We start from the raw sequence: 19,248 nt of genomic DNA, 5'->3' as shown, positions 1-19,248 counted from the left end.
AGCAAGTTTGATGAGTTTGTGTGTTGACCAATTCTTTTACATGCATGAAATTTTTTTTTATTGTGTGGACTTTCATTGGATATACTAAATGAAAATATATACAGTATATACAGTGCATCTGGAAAGTATTCATAGCGCTTCACTTTTTCCACATTTTTTATGTTACAGCCTTATTCCAAAATGGATTAAACTCATGTATTACCTAAAAAATTCTACATATGACAAGCGATGGTGTAGAGCCATTTTTAGATCTCTTCAGAGATGTTCAATAGGATTTAGGTCTGGGCTCTGGCTGGGCCATTCAAGGACATTCACCGAGTTGTTGTAAAGCCACTCTACTGATATTTTGGTGGTGTGCTTTGGGTCATTGTCCTGCTGGAAGATGAACCGTCGCCCCAGTCTGAGGTCAAGAGCATTCAAGCAGGTATTTATTCAGGGTGTCTCTGTACATTACTGCATTCATCTTTTCCTCTATCTTGACTAGTCTTCCAGTTCCTGCTGCTAAAAAACAGCCCTACAGCATGATGCTGCCACCACTATGCTTTGGGATGGCATTAGCCTGGTCATGAATGGTGCTTGGTTTTCTCCAAACATAACATCTGGCATTTACTCTAAAGAGTTGAATTTTAGTCTCATCAAACAAGAGAATTTTGTTTCTTATGGTCTGAGAGTCCTTCAGATGCCTTTTGGCAAATTCCAAATAGGGAGTAGCTTCCGTCAGGTCACTCTACCATACAGGCCTGATTAGTGGATTGCTGTACAGATGGTTGTCCTTCTGTAAGGTTCTCTCTCCACAGAAGAACGCTGGAGCTCAGACAGAGCAACCATCGCGTTATTGATCAGCCCTTCGTCCACGATCACTCAGCTTAGATGAGCAGCCAGCTCTAGAAAGAGTGCTTGTGGTTCCAAACATCTTTCACTTACAGATGATGAAGGCCACTGTGCTCATTGGAACTTTCAGAGCAGCATAAATTTTTCTGTAACCTTTCTAATTTTTTAAAATATTGTTTACTGTGAAACATCAGTCTGATTTAGATTTTTTTTTGTACTACAGGAATGATTCCTAACGGATTCCTGCAAAAAAGGTTTTTCAATTCTATCAGTTGTCCACTGAACTAGTTTGTCTTTTGTTTTTTGTAAACAAGCTTGGATTAAATTCAGATCAGGTTTATATTTATTGGTCTACATATCAGATAGCAGCTTTCTAATATAAAGTGTAATTTATCAGTATTGGCCAATATTTAAAAATTCACACGTTCTTATAGTTTGTTTGTGAAAGTTTCTTGGTAATGTGCCATCCCATCTTCCTGTTTCAATATGGACGATATGTTGAAAACGTGTTATTTTATTTATGGTGTCTTTAGGTACTGCCAACTTTAAAACCTTGTACTGAGGATGCTAGATATACAAACTTGGACTCATTTGTCAAAATATAGCCATCGTGTAGGTTTAGGAAAATATTGCAAAGAATTAGATCTAACTTTTATACCCGATTGATCTTGATTGTTTAGTGTTATATTATTACAGCTCATTATTTATACCTCATGTTCTTTGCCTCTATGTTTGGTATGTGTGAATGTGTTTATTCATTGTATGAATGTAAATGATGTGTCTATGTCTGTGTGTCATACTGTCAATTTTTAAAACGTCTTTTAAATGGTTTCTTACAATTAATTCAAGTATTGTGAAGTCTGAAATATTAGCTATGCTGTAAATCTTAATCATTTGCACTGATTATCAATCTCGGCCTGTCTTAATAACAGGTGCATTTGTCTATGCAGGTGATGTGGGTATGTAACCTGTGCAGGAAACAGCAGGAAATCCTAACTAAATCGGGAGAATGGTTTTCATCAGGGCCCGGGGGGAGGCCTCTTAGTGTGGGTTCTCCCCTCAGTGGCCCTGAGTTGGAGAAGGAGAGGAAGTTGCGCTCCAGATCCCAGGTTCCGGGTGCCAACGACACTCTGCTACCCAACGCTGGTCCCGGTGACCATCCAAAGGGAGCAGATACAATGCCCGCCTCACGCTCCCGCAGTGAACCACCAAGAGAAAAGTAGGCCAAAAACTGTACACCCTTTACACACATGCAAATCCTAAATCAATAGTCTTCGAATATTGACTCTTTAGGTTTTAGGTTTCAAAAATGCTTGATCACTTTAAAGTATTACAAAAAAACTGTGACTATTTCTTGTAACTCCATTGGATGCCCAAATTGTCAGAAAAACCTTGTGACTAAATCTAAGTTAGTATTTATGAGTCTGTGAAACACAAATCAGAATATAATTGTTATTATTGATTACCAGATTTAATTCAGATCAAATTTATTGGTCAACACACACGGTAAATTTATATAAAACAATTCTGCTTGGTGCATGAGAACAAATCTCACTAGCAGAGGAGCAAACTTGTTAGCAACAAACCTCAATGACTCCTGCTTGACCAGCAAGCTTGTTAGAATTTTTGTTTGCCATAATTAATGCTTAAAAGCCCGAATTAAATGAACCAATCTTCAGAAGAATTTAATTGAACAATCAATTTCACACATTGTCATTTTTTTGAACTTATGAACAGAAATAAAATTAGAAAAAACATCTTTAGTTGTGTTTAAAATGTTCAAATTTGTAACAAACATGGAGCACATGTGAACCACACATTAAAGGAATTCTACACTTTTTTTGTAGAAAAAGGCTTATTTTACAATAGATATGTCTAGGAACTATATTCTTATTCTGCGGTAATGATTCAGGAACTTTGGTGCTGTACCATGGCTGCAGCAGGTGCAATCAAGTTCCTTGATCATTAGACCATAACTGTATTCTACAGTATGTATTCTATAATCTTTGACCATAATGAGATTATAGTTCCTAACAATATCAATGTAGATAATAGCACTTTTTATTCTTAGTACACAATGTAACTACAGAAGTATCTGGCTTTTAACTAGAAATTTATCAAAACTTTGATAAAAGTTTTTTTTTTTTTATTATTAAAAAATGTTTTATATGTGAGATGCTAATGGTCTAATCCAATTCAATGATTTATGCTGAGCTAAACTAAAAGTGGTAAAGACTTGGAGAACAGCTAAATGAAATCAAAAATTGAAAACCTCTATATCTATTATAGAGATATTTATCTCTATAGTTGAGTTGTAAACTGTAAAGCATTCGCTGTAACAAATATTTGTAAATTAGCAGATTTCTGTATTTTATTTATTTTTCACATTTATTTATGCTTTTGAATTGCATTATGGGATTTTGGTTTTTGTGTTCCAACAACTTTTAACCATGGAAAGTTTAAAAAGGTGACTTTTATAAGATGACTTTTATTTTTTTAATAGTTTAAATTGCTATATTGTCTGGGTATATATATTTTATTACAAAAACCTTGTAATAAACTGCCAGTACATTTTCTGTTATTTTACAGATTTATTTCTCTTTAATATTTTTAAACATTACATTATTTCAAGCTAAAAACTAAATGATTAAATGTCAATAAAAGTCACTTTGCTAAACTGTAGAGTTGAATTTTCTACATTGAAAGAAGACAGAGCAGAGATCAAGGGTTCCATAGTGAAAACCAAAAGCACAAAATACAGAAATTGTTAATTCACAGATCATTTTTACAGTGTTCAATTCCAAAAACAAAGTGGAGTGTTCGTTTCAATGTGTGGTTTTTAAAAGATAAATGACATAAAATTCTGTAAATCTTTTTTAACTAATTGTTTCACGTGTTCACTAATTGTTTTTGTGATTTTGATTTATGAGTCTCATGTGTTTTTTTCTGTAAGGTTAAGTACCCAAATCATTTTCATGTAATGTAATGTAGTATTACCAAACATAAATTAATAAAAAACAACTTAATATTTATTCATTAAAATTATCTAATGTTATTTTGAGCCACATCATCATATTTTTAAGATTACTTGTCAAATGATAAAAAAGTTATACAGTTCTTCTCTAAGACCAATTTATCATTGGGTTCCCTTGGATTCCCAGAATTGAATTTTCTAAATGTAGGGTTACACATCCCCACTGCCAACTCACAATTTGTTCTATTTTAGGCTGCATATTTCAACAAAATCTGTTTGCCCTGACCTGTTTTCAACAGGCAGTGTGTGGACTACATCTCCTGCCTTATAATCTCTTTAAAAACAATCTCGTCTGTTGTCTGTCTTCCTATCAGATGCATATTTAGCTAAATCCTTCTTGTACTTGAATTCCCACAATTTGAAACACATGAGTTTACATGTTTTTGGGTCATGTGATCTGGCACAGACCCAGAGAAGGACACATTTAGCACTTCATAAATTCACACTTTCCAATCCATTCTTCTCAAAGTTCACAGTTTCTTTTAGATGTCAACGAGATTATGTAAATCCTCATGTCTGCACTGCAGTCCAAAATGATAGAACATGTTTGATTATAATTAACACAATCTAACATGATTATTATAATGATGTTTAAACAAGAAAACACACGTTCTTACTCATATGTGAAAATAGTACTTTCATTTATTTTACAATCTAACCATTAGAAAATGAAGATCAATTAAAATGTTATCTTTTTTAAAGTTTTAAAAAGGCTTTTCAGAGCTGATTACCAGTTTGCATGAGAAATACAAGGCATGTAACTCTGTCTTCACAATCCACCAAAATTTAAATTTCACTTTCAGGTCAAATAAAAAAAAAAAAAAACATAAAATATAAAAATAAAACATTTTTGTTAACATAAAACATAAACAAAATGCAAAATCCTCAATATTGTGTAAAACGTTTGATGATTTTAATTGAGTGGATCAGTTTTGATAATGCTTAATTCTTCTAATCATTGATATGGAGTCAATGAAATATAAAATTTGGAAAAAAAAATTGTAAACTTGTAAACTCCAAACACAATTTTTCACTATTAGTCTTCCCTATTTTGTCTAACTAATAACAGGAGGAGGCCAGTGTCCATGCATGAGCAGAATGGAAAAGTGATTGGACGTGGAGAGAGAAGAAGAGCTCCAGCCAGATTATCGTCGCAGGCCTCTGAAGACCGAGCCCCAGGTGAGAATCGAGATAGTAGACGACTAGAGAAAGACCACTCACAAGAGGACGATCCCACCCACCCTGAGCGGCGAAGAAGACAGGAGGAGGAAGAGCGAGAGCGGCAAAGACGAGAGGAAGAGTACCAGACCCGTTACCGTAGTGACCCCAATCTAGCCCGCTACCCTGTTAAACCGCAGAAGGAGGAACAAGAAATGCGCATGCATGCCAAAGTCTCCAAAATGCGCCAGGAGCGTCATCACAGTGACCTGGCCATCAATGAAGTGGGCCTGATGCAGGATGGTGGCGAAGCTGCTGGAAATCGCATTAGCAGGCAACGAGTAGCTTGCAATGAGGACCGCAAGGCTCTTTTAGAAAACCATCGAGCTTATTCTGTGGACAGGACCGTGGGGGGTGGTGTTGGGGGGCAAGGGTCCCTCAAACAGGGCCATGGTGGCCCTCAAATGGGCCTTACTGGGCCTCCAGACCTCAGGGATGGACAGGATTGGGGCCCAAAGGGGCATCTGGAACCTGGGTCTGCAGCTTTTCTGCACAGGGCCAAGCGGGAAAAAGCTGCAGAAATCATGCGTAAAGATTCTTCTCTCAGCTCAGACCAGTCTGAGTCATTACGGCCACCTCCACCAAGAGCCTACAGACCCAAACGAGGCCTCAACAAAAGGCAGATGTCCATCAGTAGCTCAGAAGAAGAAGGAGGTTCCACGCCTGAATACACCAGCTGTGAGGATGTGGAGATCGAAAGTGTTAGTGAAAAAGGTGGGCGATCATTTAACTCCTTTTATTATAAATACATCAATATATTTATAGAATTTCTCTGTGATACTGTAATATATCCAGATACAGTGGCAAATCTGTATTTTTTAGTGATCATTGTGGCAATTAGTCTAAACAAATTGATTGTGTAATTTTGTGTGTGAGAACTCAAAAGTGAGAGCAAGAAGAGTAAAACCTGACATTTTGTTCAGATATATTGGTCCCCACAGCAAAAATAGATGATCTATTATGTTGACAAGAGTTATGTTCTGTAAGGTTTAGATTGAGGGCTAGAGTTAGTTTAGTGAGTAGAAAATGTTGTTATGTCAGTGTAAAATCAATAGTATAAAAACAATGGAAGACTTTGGCAAATCCCCACACCTCCACATATATTGTTGTGTGTGTGTGTCTACTGGTTTTGATGGTTTGCGAGGACAGACGTTTGCGTAATGACATGGGTCATAACTATAACTATTTTTATTAAAATAGTTCAAAACTCTTAAAAATCATACTTTACACTTTACCTCATTCAGATTTTGACACAGGTTTCCTGTGAGGCTTGGGTTTAGGGTGGAGTCAGGGCCATATAATCTGTACACTAATGAAGAATCCTCTTAAACCACCAATATCAACATGTGTGTGAGAGTGTGAGTGGAGGTCATGGTACCATTTTACGACATTCAGGTATTTTCAGTAGCAGGTTTTCTTAAAACATTTCTTTAAAAAAAAAGCTATTTATGACTTGGCTATAAGTGCAATAGATGAAGTTGAAGTCAGAAATATTAGCCCTCCTGTTTATTTTTCCCAATTTCTAAACATCATAGTTTTAATAACTCATTTCTAATAACTGATTTAATTTATCTTTGCCACAATAACAGTACATAATATTTTACTAAATATTTTTCAAGACACTTCTATGCAGCTAAAGTGACCTTTAAAGGCTTAACTAGATTAATTAAGTTAACTGGGCATGTTATCATAATTAGGCAAGTCATTGTATAATGATGGTTTGTTCTGTAGACTATCGAAAATATATATAGCTTAAAGGGGCTAAAAATTTTGACCTTAAAATGTTTTTTTTAATTAAAAACTGCTTTAATTCTAGGCAAAATATTACAAATAAGACTTTCTCCAGAACAAAAAATATTATCAGACATACTGTGGAAATCACCTTGCTCTGTTAAACATCATTTGGGAAATATTTAAAAATAAACTGTGTGTGTGTGTATATAATACACAGTTTATATATATATATATATATATATATATATATATATATATATATATATATATATATATATATCTGTGTGTGTGTGTGTGTGTGTGTGTGTGTGTGTATATAATGTATATATAGGCACGAAGTACACCGTCAACAAATAGATTTGCTTCAAATCATCTAAATCCCAGCGTCAGCTCATTCAGAAATAGCAGTTTGTTGGCAAAAGCCTCTAAACACCACTTGCCTATGACAGCAAATAAACGTTGTATCCCAAGAACCAATCAGAAGACGCAAATCGATTTCAATGTAGCAGTACGCTGATACACTTAGTTTTAAGACGTGACTATTTTATTCCGCTTTCGATTTCGATTCTAAAAGACAGAGTTTGATGAATTGAATGAGCCTGTCCGACAGTCAGTGAATGAAAATATCATTTACCTTAAAATTCTGTGCTTTATAAGAAAAAGAAATGACATTTTCTTGCGCAGCAACATTACTTTGAATGAGTCAGATTTACTATACATTAAAAGGCAACTGCATTTCACTAAAGACAAAGTTAAGATGCTGTTCTTTTATCCCATGTGGATGCTTTGAGGATAAACAAGAGACAAAAAGAGACAAAAACTGAGTATGGTGAGAATGAATGAATGACAGCTTCTACACGTGTCTAAAAGACATCCCCATTTTGCCCAGTAGACCTTGTGTTTTATTTGCTAATGAGAGCAAATTTTTAAAAGATAAATATAATGTATAAAACAATATATTATTTGTATTACTTCATAATACTTATACATCTGATAAGCTTTTATACTAATGGCCAATGCACAGATATTGATGTTTCACAATGTTTTTACACTACATTATTTGAATCTACTAAGCTTAACTTACAATGTTTGCAATGTTTACACTGCTCCACTTACATTAAATCTAAATCCCAAATATCAGAAATGACAACAGGTTGTTAAGATTTAATTAATGTCATATTTAATGTTATTGATTAATGCACTTACCTGACAGATTTCATTCATTCGTTTTCCTTCTGCTTTGTCCCAGGTTTATCAGGGGTGACCACAGCAGAATTAACCGCCACTTACTTAATTTTAGGTGTTCGATGACTGGTAAAATAATTTCTAATTATGTCTGTAGTGATTTTCAACACTGTCTTGTCCCAATAGGTGGATTTAGAGGTTTTTCCCAAAAAACCACAAGTGAATTTAACTACTTTTGATGCAAAAGAAAATCTACCTTGTTAAAAAACAAAGAATTGTCTAAAAGTAACACTTTTAGAAAAAAGGTATTTTATTTACTAGCTATAGCCTATCATTACCTATAAATTAAAACTTTTGAACCTGATAGAAAATACTCTTTTACAAAAAATAGGTCTGATTGATTTAGAGGGTATATATATATATATATATATATATATATATATATATATATATATATATATATATATATATATATATATATATATATATATACCTACTAAATCCATCAGACCTATTTTTTGTAAAAGAGTATTTTCTATCAGGTTCAAAAGATATATATATATCTTATATATATATATATATATATATATATATATATATATATATATATATATATATATATATATATATATATATATATATATATATATATATATATCTTATATATATATATATATATATATATATATATATATATATATATATATATATATATATATATATATATATATATATATATATATATATATATATATGTATATATATATATGTATATATATATATATATATATGTATATTGCATCCTTGTGGGAGCATTTGTTTCCTACAAAATAAAGAATAACCTGGGTTCCTCAAGAAATACACACAAACAGATTCAGCATTTCTTAATTGTCATTAGTATGCACAGAAAATGCGAACCAGGAATACGGTAGAAGTTAAACTGCTATTCTGCACTTTCTACAATCTTATAAGTGTAAACTTGACTTGTTTAGTTTTGATGAATGCAAATAATTAACATTCCATTAAAGATCTGTGTTTTCCATTTGCTCTTAAATGCATGCTCAGCTAAAGTGCATGGTAAGCTTTTATGAGAATCTAGACAGCCTCAATCACTTCAGCACAGAATGTTCTATTTTGATACATTTTTAATAATTGTATTTAATAATCATGAACCAAAATTTTAAAGTTACTAACCTAAGTTATTAACATCATTACTCTATACAGTTGCACTCTATTTACTCTAATTATTAGCCCCCCTGTTTATTTTTTCCTCAATTTCTGCTTAATGGAGTGAAGATTTTTTCAACACATTTTTAAACATAATAGTTATAATAACAAATTATTAATAACTGATTAATTGTATCTTTGCCATGATGACAGTAAATAATATTTTACTAGACATTTTTCAAAACACTAATATTCAGCTTAAAGAGCAATTTAAATGGTTGGTTAATTAACTAGGCAGGTTAGGGTAATTAGGCAAGTTATTGTATAATGATGGTTTGTTCTGTAGACTAGCTTAAAATAGCTTAAAAGGGCTAATCATTTTTACCTTAAAATGATTTTTTAAAAGTTAAAAACTGCTTTTATTCTAGCTAAAACAAAACAAATAAATAATAAAAAAAAATATCAGACATAATGTGAAAATGTCCTTGCTCTGTTAAGCATTATTTTTATATATTAAAAAAAAATCAAATGGGGGTTAATAATTCTGACCTAAACTGTATATTTAATTTTTTATTATTTTTTTCTTTGCCTTATTGCCTTAGATAGCATCGTTTTACATACGTCATTATACCTATTTCTGAGTCTGACTGTGGGTCTGTAAAGCATGCTGATTCATGCTGTAAAGCTGTGTTTGTTTATTTGGAAAAAAAAAATTAGGGCACCAGATTTGGGAATTAGGTCAGCAGCTCTCTCGCATAAAATCGCTGAGTGACTGCCTGACTTGCATCAGTCCTGGGATGCAACATGTTCAATTTTGAAATATTTTTATATTCAGTTTTGTTTAACCCATGCCAAAGTGCAGTTATACTTTTTCTGTTCCCATTGCTCTTAGCTTCAGGCCACTTGGTTTGAAAAGTCTCTGGCGTGATAATGTTTTAACTAATTAAGTTGTATATCTGTCAAATTATGTAAATGATCCAAATGTGAAAATATTATGTAATTGTGTGAACTTTGGATACAAAATGCTAGCTGGGAATTTACCCTTGGCGAGAAAAGAAGCTAAATTATTACATTATTCACTGTCATTCACTGCAGAATGGTTTTAAATATGCTACATAATTGAGGCTTGGTATAAACTATGTTGGGTGTAAGCATATGTGTTTCAAGACTCAAGAAAGTATGTTTAAAAAAGCAGAAGAAAAAACTACTCTAAAGTGCAAACATAATGTTCCCTGTCAGATTCATGGCCCAATAGCAAACATGCTCCAACATGAATCTGACTTGGGTCATTTACTAATCTTATCCTCCCATCCTTTCTTTTACACTCCCTGCACTCAAAAAAATGAATTATGGCTGTAGTTGGTCCAAAGAATGTAACTATGTTTAAATTAAACAATTCGCTTATGTTTGTGTATTAAAAATAAAAGTGTTGTGTTGGAAAAAATTAGAAAAAGTAAGTTTTCACATTTAAACAGCTCGCTTAATTAACATGAATGAAAGGGAGTTGTGTTGCTTCTGCAGTACTGCATTTTGGTCAATAGGTGGAGTAATATCTGCACATGCGCAATTTCAAAACAACACAGGAAGTAAGAAGATTCAAACCACAACGATCACTCTCAGCTCGGCGCCATATTATGGGAATCAAAAGATGAAGATTACAGTACAAGTTGAGAACGTGCACAAAGCTTTTCCCAATGTGGACACACAGGTGAGATTTTTTTTTACTTTTTATGTATTTATACTGAGGCTGTGACAACATTTGAATCATAAATGTACTCTCTTGTAATACTATGTTGTGTTTGTGTATAGTATTGCTATGAAATTGCCATGTTCCCTGTGTCTTTTCCACATTATAGACAGATAAATGTATAGTTTGTTTTGCATTCCTGTGAAATTTTATACTTGGTATATATTAACTCCCCCAAACTAAAGTTGCAAACGTTGGTAGTAAGGAATAGTCATGTTAGAATAGTCTAAGCTTTTCACTCATCATAGCACACGTGCTGCTGATAATGTGACAATAAAAGTGATTTGATTTTTTATTTGATTTGATAGTCTTTATTTTAAATGAGTGTCAAGCAGTTTGTCGAGTTTGAATGCCAGTTTTGATAACTTACATAAAATTTATTAAAATGTGGTGTTGGCACATTGTTATTTATTATCTAATTGTATTATTCAAGCCTGTTAACTTAAAAAAAAAAAATCAGCAAAAAAGCATATGTGACACTTAAGTAGTATAACATCTAGCATGATGACATATTTAATGTAAGCTTATTTGTTTGGTCACCTAACACGTTTAATTTTTTAAGTTTAGTAGTTTGCTATTTATATTATTATATTTTATTATTAAATCTTTGCTCACTCACATCTATTTTCTCCCTCACAGGTTTACAGCTCAACCTCTATAGTCCCATATCTGGCTGAGGAGACTGTGGATCGTCCAGGTACTATGCCTTTAGATGCCTATACACATTAAAATGATGTACAGTAAAAATTACTAGTAATTTTAACTACTAATTACTTAGTAAATTACTAATTGTCATTTCATGTCATTTAGAACATCACCAGTGGAAAAAAAGGTGTGAATGCATCCTCAAAGCCCTCAAAGTGAGGGAGTACATGGTAAGCTATTTTATTTTATTTTTTTAAACATTTTGTATTTTCCTCTTGAACCAATTCCTCCTTTCACCTTTGATCTGTTGGTAAATGTTTTATTTTTTTACCTGACATTTTTAGGATGCTGGACATGATGAAGCACAAACCTTGATGTGCAACACCACCTTATGAATCTACAGTAGTTACATTAACATTTCGCAGACTCTTTTGTCTAAAGTGACTTACAATTGAGGACACATTCAGCAAATCAACAAGAAGAGGCAATACACCCAAGATGTGCTAATCATACAAAAAAAATTTAAGAATTAAGAATGCTTCTACATGTGGTTTGTCAAGCCCACACACCTATGTGAAGCAGACTTCATGCACAATGTTTTGTTTTTTGTTTTTTAGATATAGGGAGTGGTTGTAAGAAAGTGTCTGGTGCAAATGTGCAGAAATGGTGCAAGTGTCAGAGAGATGAATGTGTGTAGCTATTGCATGATCTGTGATGGTTGGTCTAATTTATGGTGTAGTGCTGATCGTGTTACTTTGCTTTAAAATGTTAATCTTTCTTTGAACAACTGAAGTGTTCTCTGCTTTTTCAGTGTATAGAAGGTACAGTATAGTTTACAAAAGAAGACTTAATTTTTCTAAGTATATTTTTGATAAATCATTTGAAGGCAGAATATTATTTTTGAATGTTTTTTGTAATATATGAAAAGTATTATTTTGATAGGTGTATTTTATGATGTTTTTGTAAGCATATTTTTAAAATCATTTATTGTTTTCAATTTGCTTCATACTTGTATTACTATTATTTTAATAGTATTGATATTTTAACTTATTGTAATAAGTGAAGATACAGATAAAGACAGTATTTGGATTTTGATAATCATTTTATTGCTGGAAAATGTGTAAAACTGTAAAAATGCTATTGAATAAACTCAATGAAACAGAAACAGTTTTTTTTATTTGGTTAAACATAACAATATTAATTTTACAATAATTGAACTTAAATAACTACATTGATTAAAGCTAAATTATAAATGTTACGTTGATTGAACTAAACAACATTACATTACCTTTATGTAACTAACTTAAGTTCACTAAAATTAATATTCTTTCTTAAAGGTAACTTAACTCGGTTACGTGGAACGAGTGGACAAAAAAAAGTTAATTAACGCCAACATATCATTTTTTTGAGTGTGTCTTGTTTTTCGTGAAGACAGAATACAGTACAGAAAACGACATAACACAGATTTAGCAGTATATATGTATATATATATATATATATATATATATATATATATATATATATATATATATATATATATATATATATATATATATATATATATTCAAAGCAGAGAAGCAGAGAATTATTATTAATTTGTTTTTAATAAAAAGGAAGTGAATGTGCTGACACTGATTATAAAAGTTATTTTGATTAACTAATATTTTATTACCAATGCATGTACAGCATATTAAATTGTTAAAAAGCTAATGTTCCATGGCTTGCTGTTATGTTGTACATGAAAGCTTGTATTGTAAAGGTATAGTTTACCCCAAAATGAAAATGTAATCACTATTTACTCAGCAGTGGTTTCAAACCTTTATGAGTTTCTTTATTTTGTTTAACACAAAACTACATTCTGAAAAGTGTTAGAATTCTCCATAGGATAAAGTAGAATTTAGTAAATGGTTATTGTGGTTTTCCATTTTTCCATCAACTTATTTTTATTTAAGAAAAAAAAAGAAACTCAAAAAAAAAAAAGTCAAGGAGGAATGAGTTATGAAACAATTTTCAGTTTTGGATAAGCTATCACTTTAAGTAAAAGGATTTAGAATGTTTTTTTTTTTTTTTACATGAGTGTAATGTGACATTAGTCTGCACCCTATTGTTATTATTATTTTATTATGATTATTATTATTATTATTATATATTTATTTATTTATTTTAATCAATTCATTCATTAATTAATTTGTTTGTTTGTTTATTTATTTTTTACTTCATATAGTTTCCAAGTCAGCACTTCTCATTTTCGTCTACAATAATTTAAAGGACTAAAATTAATAATTAAAGTAACATAACAGGTTACATTAAAAAATCCTTTTAAAAATCCCTATAAATGTTTAATATATTAACAAAACTTTAGTAGTTTGTCAATGACACCTAAATAACAATACAACAATTCAACAACAAGTTTCAATGTGAAGGCATAGTTTGTTTGTTTATTGAATTAGAAATTAAAAGTAAAAATGTTATGAACACTGTAAGAGCATATCTTTTTAGAGATGGTTGCTGACAGGTTCTTTGATAAACCAAAAATAGTTCTTTTATGGCACTGCAAAAACAAAACATTTTGGAGCTTATTTTTTTAGAGTTTACCTATACATTTTTTTCCTCTACATCAGATCTAATCAAACTCTGTTTGTTGTATACATTATAATGTACATTTTACTCTACAGGCAACTGGGACTGTCTAAATCTAATCTAAGCAATCTTTGTTTATTGTATCTATTAAAATGTACTTTTTACTCTGCAGGTGACTGGGACTGTCATCCACTGGACCCCACTGTGTGGCATGTAAGTATTTCAGCTACTGTATATTTCGATCACATATTTCTGTTCTGTATCAGTGTTTGATTACAGTGTGTTTTTGTATCTGAACATGAAACATGTCATGTCAGCACATGTGTGTTGAGCATTAATGCTACTGATAAAGTGATATTGTGTTCCTCTCAGCATCCAGTGAGTTGGCAGCCATCCAAAGAGGGAGATCATTTGATTGGCCGTATCACTTTAAGTAAGCGATCCACTATGCCACGAGAAGCCGGTTCCCTACTGGGTCTGAAGGTGAGCTTGTCAATGAAAGTTTACAACAACTAATCACATCACATCTCTGTCTTGCACTTGAAGGGTTGTGCTAGATTTAAGTTGGGTTCAATACTGTTGATGATGATAAAATAAAATAGTAACAAATGATTTAAAATACTGATACAAAAATGATACGATAAAAGATATAAAATAGTTAGTCAAAATTAACTCTCAAAATGATGGTTCATTCCACTGTGGTGACCCAGAAAATAGAATTCAATAAGCTAAAATAAAATATGAGTGAAGTCTGAAAGCTATACTGCCTCCACCAAACTATGTCGTCCCTAAATAACTGCTTCCCAAACTATTTTGTAATGGATTATTTTATAAAACTGAAGTGCAGTGTTATGCAAGGCAAGCTGAACAGTCACTGCTAGAAGGAGGGCCTTGTCAGATATAGATGTTCATGTTTGCTGTATCGCCAAGTTTCACATTTCTAGCCAAATAAGGTAATTGCTGGTCTGTGCTGCATATTTGTGTCAAAAATTTTAACCTGTTCTCTGACCTATACAACTCTATAGGTTTTTTGTCACTTTTCTGAAATATAAGAATGTTAACCAAAATATTGCATTGTGTCCTTTAACCTTAGCCTCTTGAAAAAAAATGTGCTTTAGACTAGTGGTTCCCAAAGTGAGGGTCTTTGGGCAATGAGGGGGGTCGCTTAGTCGTTTCCAAAAATCAAATTCATTTGATTAAACTATTAAAATTACCATATTTTGCCCACAAAATAGTAGTAAGGCGCCTTAAAAAACAACATGCAAATAAAAAGCCATCAGTGTTTAGATTTTTTTATTAAAACGTATATCAAAGACACCAATAGCCTCAGATGCAGCAGACTGATTTTATGGCACCATGTTAAGGTCTCTGACACCTTTATGCTACTCACATACATAAAAATTGATACAGGCCACAACTAAACATAAAGGATGATAAGTGGAGTTCTTCAAAATAAAAAAATGAAAAAATAAACTTTGGTCAATTGGTGTGTGTGCGCGCCATTATGTGCAAGGTTTGTGCGTCTATAACCACCACAGAGTATGATGGAAGTCGCGAGTCACTGGCATTGATATTTTGGGGTCATGAGCTGAAAAGTTTGAGAACCCCCTGCTTTAGACTACATTGTTGTGAGACTAAAAATATGTCACTTAGGCTGCATTTTGTTGTACATTGTAGATCTTCCTTGTACACATCCTGCACATCCTGACACACTGACCTAAACCTTTCTTTAAATACAACCAATAGTGTTTTCAAAAGCAAACTTAAGAGAAAATGTGCACCATGAACACATAGTTTTAATTTTTTGTTTGTTTGTTTGTTTGTTTTTTTGCATTAATTGTCAGTTAGACCTACTTAACTAACTAAAGTAAATAAACTATTTGGCTAAACATTCAAATAGTACATGCGCACACAAATCCACACCAAAACATTTATTCTGTTGCATTCAATTTAATTCAAATGTAATGTGTCATTGTTTTATGTTTTTTTGTAACAGATTTATGGTTGTACTCTTGTTATTATTTGCCTATACTGTTAAATTGATTTTTTTTTTTGTTTTGTTATCTTCTTTTATCATACTTCTATACCTGACTGCATTCATGCATTTTGCAGACTTTCTAACCAAAGAGACTTACAGGATAGTTAAATTATGCATTTTATCAGCTTGTTTGTTCTCTAGGAATTGAACCTGTAACCATAGTTTTGCTGCACACTGTAAATCTAAAGATGCTGAAGAATGGCACTTAGATTGTTTATGGAAACTGCAAGTAAACATGTTAAACACTTTTATCCGTTCTGTCCAGGTTGTTGGTGGGAAAATGACAGAGTCTGGTAGACTGGGGGCCTTTATCACCAAAGTAAAGAAAGGAAGTTTGGCTGACATTGTCGGGCATTTACGAGCAGGTAAATTATTATTTTAATAAGAATTCTGATTACTCTCAGTGTTGGAGAAATTACCCTTTTAAAGTAATTCATTGCAGTTTTGAGTTTCTTCTTTACTTAGTTGCTTGTAAAGAAACGTAATGTCCTATGTTACTTTTATATTTCATATTTTATGTGGACTGGGTTTGCTTATTTGTAATAATATAAATCAGTGGTCTCAAACTCCATTCCTAGAGGGCCGCAGCTCTGCAGATTTTAGCTCCAACCACTTCCAGATCACACCTGCTTAGTAGTCTCTAGTAGTCTTGAATGCTTTGATTAGTTTGATCAGCTGTGTTTGATCAGGGCTGGAGTAAAACTGTGCAGAGCTGTGGCCCTCCAGGAACTGAGTTTGAGACCTATTATATAAATATATAAATATTTATATGTATATAATAGGGCTGTCGCGATATCATTAATTCAAATTACGCTATATCAGCTAAAGTATCGTGATAACAAGTAGTATTTTGATACTGTAATTCATAACTCATAAATCCATGAAATACAGAACATTGTCAGAAATACTATATTTCATACGTTATAATAGGCCAACTTGAATTGAATTCATAATTCCCTTATTATTGAAAAAAGTATTTGCACATCACTTTACCTAAAATGTATTTTTTCGTTTTGTTTCTTATGTAGATAACAAAAAATACATTAAAATAAAGATACAAATTATACAGAATGAAATTAGTTTAAAAAAGAGCAAATTAGGCCATATGAAGCAGTCAAAAATAATTTCAATGTTTCCTGTTGTTTTTTTGGGGGGATTTTTCATCTATTTTTTTAATTATTATTTTTTTTTATCTTATCAGGTAAGAATCCAAAGTAATTCAAAATTTTCACAATTTCAATTGGGAATCGTTTCTTTTAGGAGGTTGTTGCAGATGTTGTAGCTGCTAAATCATATTAACAGGAACAGAAAGGAACTCAGCAAACGTGCAATAAGCTATCATAAGAGGTGTGAATTCTACACACTTTTGCAACCTTAAAGTGCTCCACAGACTATTCAAATAAAATGGTCTATTGTTGCACAAGCGTGTGAGCATTTTAGTGACTTTTCTACTTTTCAAAATTATGTATTGCGGCTAAACCATTAATGACGATACTACCGTTTAGAAACTACAGTGGCACCGCCAGTACTTTAGAGCCATATTATCCTTATACTACCATATACCGGTAAACCATGCAACCCGAAAATATACATATGTTTTTTAACATGACAATTATAAGGTTATTTTTGCCAAAAAGATGACATCACATTACACCAAGTGAGATGAACGAATACATGGTCACATTTAAGCTAGCTCTACTGTAATTACATAACTCACGTTTCTTGTAATGCATTACAAAACTGATTGCGTTATGTAAGAGGGTTGCAATGTTCAAATTTGTATTTGTGTTTCTTCTAGATCTATTTTGATATGTTTGGTAGCATAACAATGTGCAATATTTCATAGCTCATTATTCAGTCAGTCTGTCTATAGGGCATTGGGGAGTGCTAAATTGTTTCATTTTTATTTCAGGCGATGAGGTGTTGCAGTGGAATGGAAAAGCGTTGCCTGGAGCAACTAAAAAGGAAGTGTATAATATTATTCTGGAGTCTCAGTCTGCACCTCAAGTGGAAATAGTTGTTTCCAGACCGATTGGGTAAGATTTGTTTGTTTTAATGAACAGCTGATTTGGAAATGAAGTAAAAGAAAACAAACTACTGACTATATGAGTGACTTTCAACGATTTTTCTTCCTGTTGCATGTTAAAGATGTATTCAACGAATTCTATCCAAAAACTTCTTGAAAAAGGTCTATAGAGCATATCAGTAAGTAAAGTTAGTAACTGAGAGTGTTGTTCTTGCCAGTGTCCCCGTTGTCACCCTACATGCTCCAGACCCTTCTTCCACAGTTCAAATTATTCATCCATTACAGTGCATTAGAGCAGCCCTTCGCTTCCCTACTCTTTCCTATGTCTGGACAGTTTTGCCATGACATCTCTAAAGGGAATATGTAGTCAAGTCAGTGCATATGTGTGTGGAAAAACTGGCAGGGGGGAAAGCTAATGATCTGTCAACTGACAGTATTTTTCTTCTGTGTTTCCATTTTGTGTTTCCTACAGAGAAACGCCAAGACTTCCAGGGACATCACACCCCCCTCTAGAATCAAGTAGGTTTTGTGACTTCAGTTTAAAAGTATGGTAGCTCACCCTAAAGTTAATTTTATGTCATCATTTACTCACAATTGTATGATTTAAAAAAAAATTTTAATGTGAGAGACTAAATTAGATGTTTAGTAGAATATCAAATCTGTATTTTTTTATGTAGAACTTGACTTATGCTAGTCTCTATTGACTTTCATTGTTTGACATGAAGCCAGTCTTAATACTACACTGTAAAAATATTTGTAAATTAGCAGTTTTCTATATTTTGTCATGTTTTTATTTTTTATTTTCCCCCGCTTAAAAAAAAAAAAATGCATTATGGGACCTTGATCTTTCTTCAAACATGTTTTAACCTTGAACAGTTTGAAAAAGTAACTTTTATGAACATTTTAAAGTGATATGTTGTCTGGTTCAGTGTAATAAACTTCCAGTATATTTTCTGTCATTTAAAAAAAAAAGAAAAAAAAATTATATATATATATATATATATATATATATATATATATATATGTGTGTGTGTGTGTGTATA

The 19,248-nt window shown here is 32.3% G+C and overlaps 1 protein-coding gene across 50 annotated transcripts in view; it reads left to right on the top strand.

The window, feature by feature from the left end:
- rims1b (regulating synaptic membrane exocytosis 1b) overlaps window positions 1-19,248 on the top strand; it is a 143,121-nt gene that overhangs the window by 56,173 nt on the left and 67,700 nt on the right. For 28 of the 50 annotated variants that reach the window (XR_012406952.1, XR_012406960.1, XR_012406955.1 and 25 more), the window contains 7 exons: window positions 1,782-2,050; window positions 4,935-5,797; window positions 14,314-14,354; window positions 14,514-14,624; window positions 16,445-16,544; window positions 18,092-18,215; window positions 18,678-18,724. Coding sequence is in view for 45 of the 50 variants with exons in the window: in XM_073952286.1 (XP_073808387.1) it covers window positions 1,782-2,050; window positions 4,935-5,797; window positions 14,314-14,354; window positions 14,514-14,624; window positions 16,445-16,544; window positions 18,092-18,215; window positions 18,678-18,724 (1,555 nt within the window). In the remaining 5 variants the exon portion in view is untranslated. Of the gene's footprint in view, window positions 1-1,781; window positions 2,051-4,934; window positions 5,798-14,313; window positions 14,355-14,513; window positions 14,625-16,444; window positions 16,545-18,091; window positions 18,216-18,327; window positions 18,385-18,677; window positions 18,725-19,248 lie in introns of all 50 variants that reach the window. The other 22 variants (XM_073952199.1, XM_073952342.1, XM_073952168.1 and 19 more) reach the window with 1 other exon arrangement.

This window comes from Danio rerio, chromosome 1 (genome assembly GCF_049306965.1).
Source record: "Danio rerio strain Tuebingen ecotype United States chromosome 1, GRCz12tu, whole genome shotgun sequence".
Classification (NCBI taxonomy): domain Eukaryota; kingdom Metazoa; phylum Chordata; class Actinopteri; order Cypriniformes; family Danionidae; genus Danio; species Danio rerio.
This window is presented reverse-complemented; position numbering and strand designations above follow the sequence as displayed.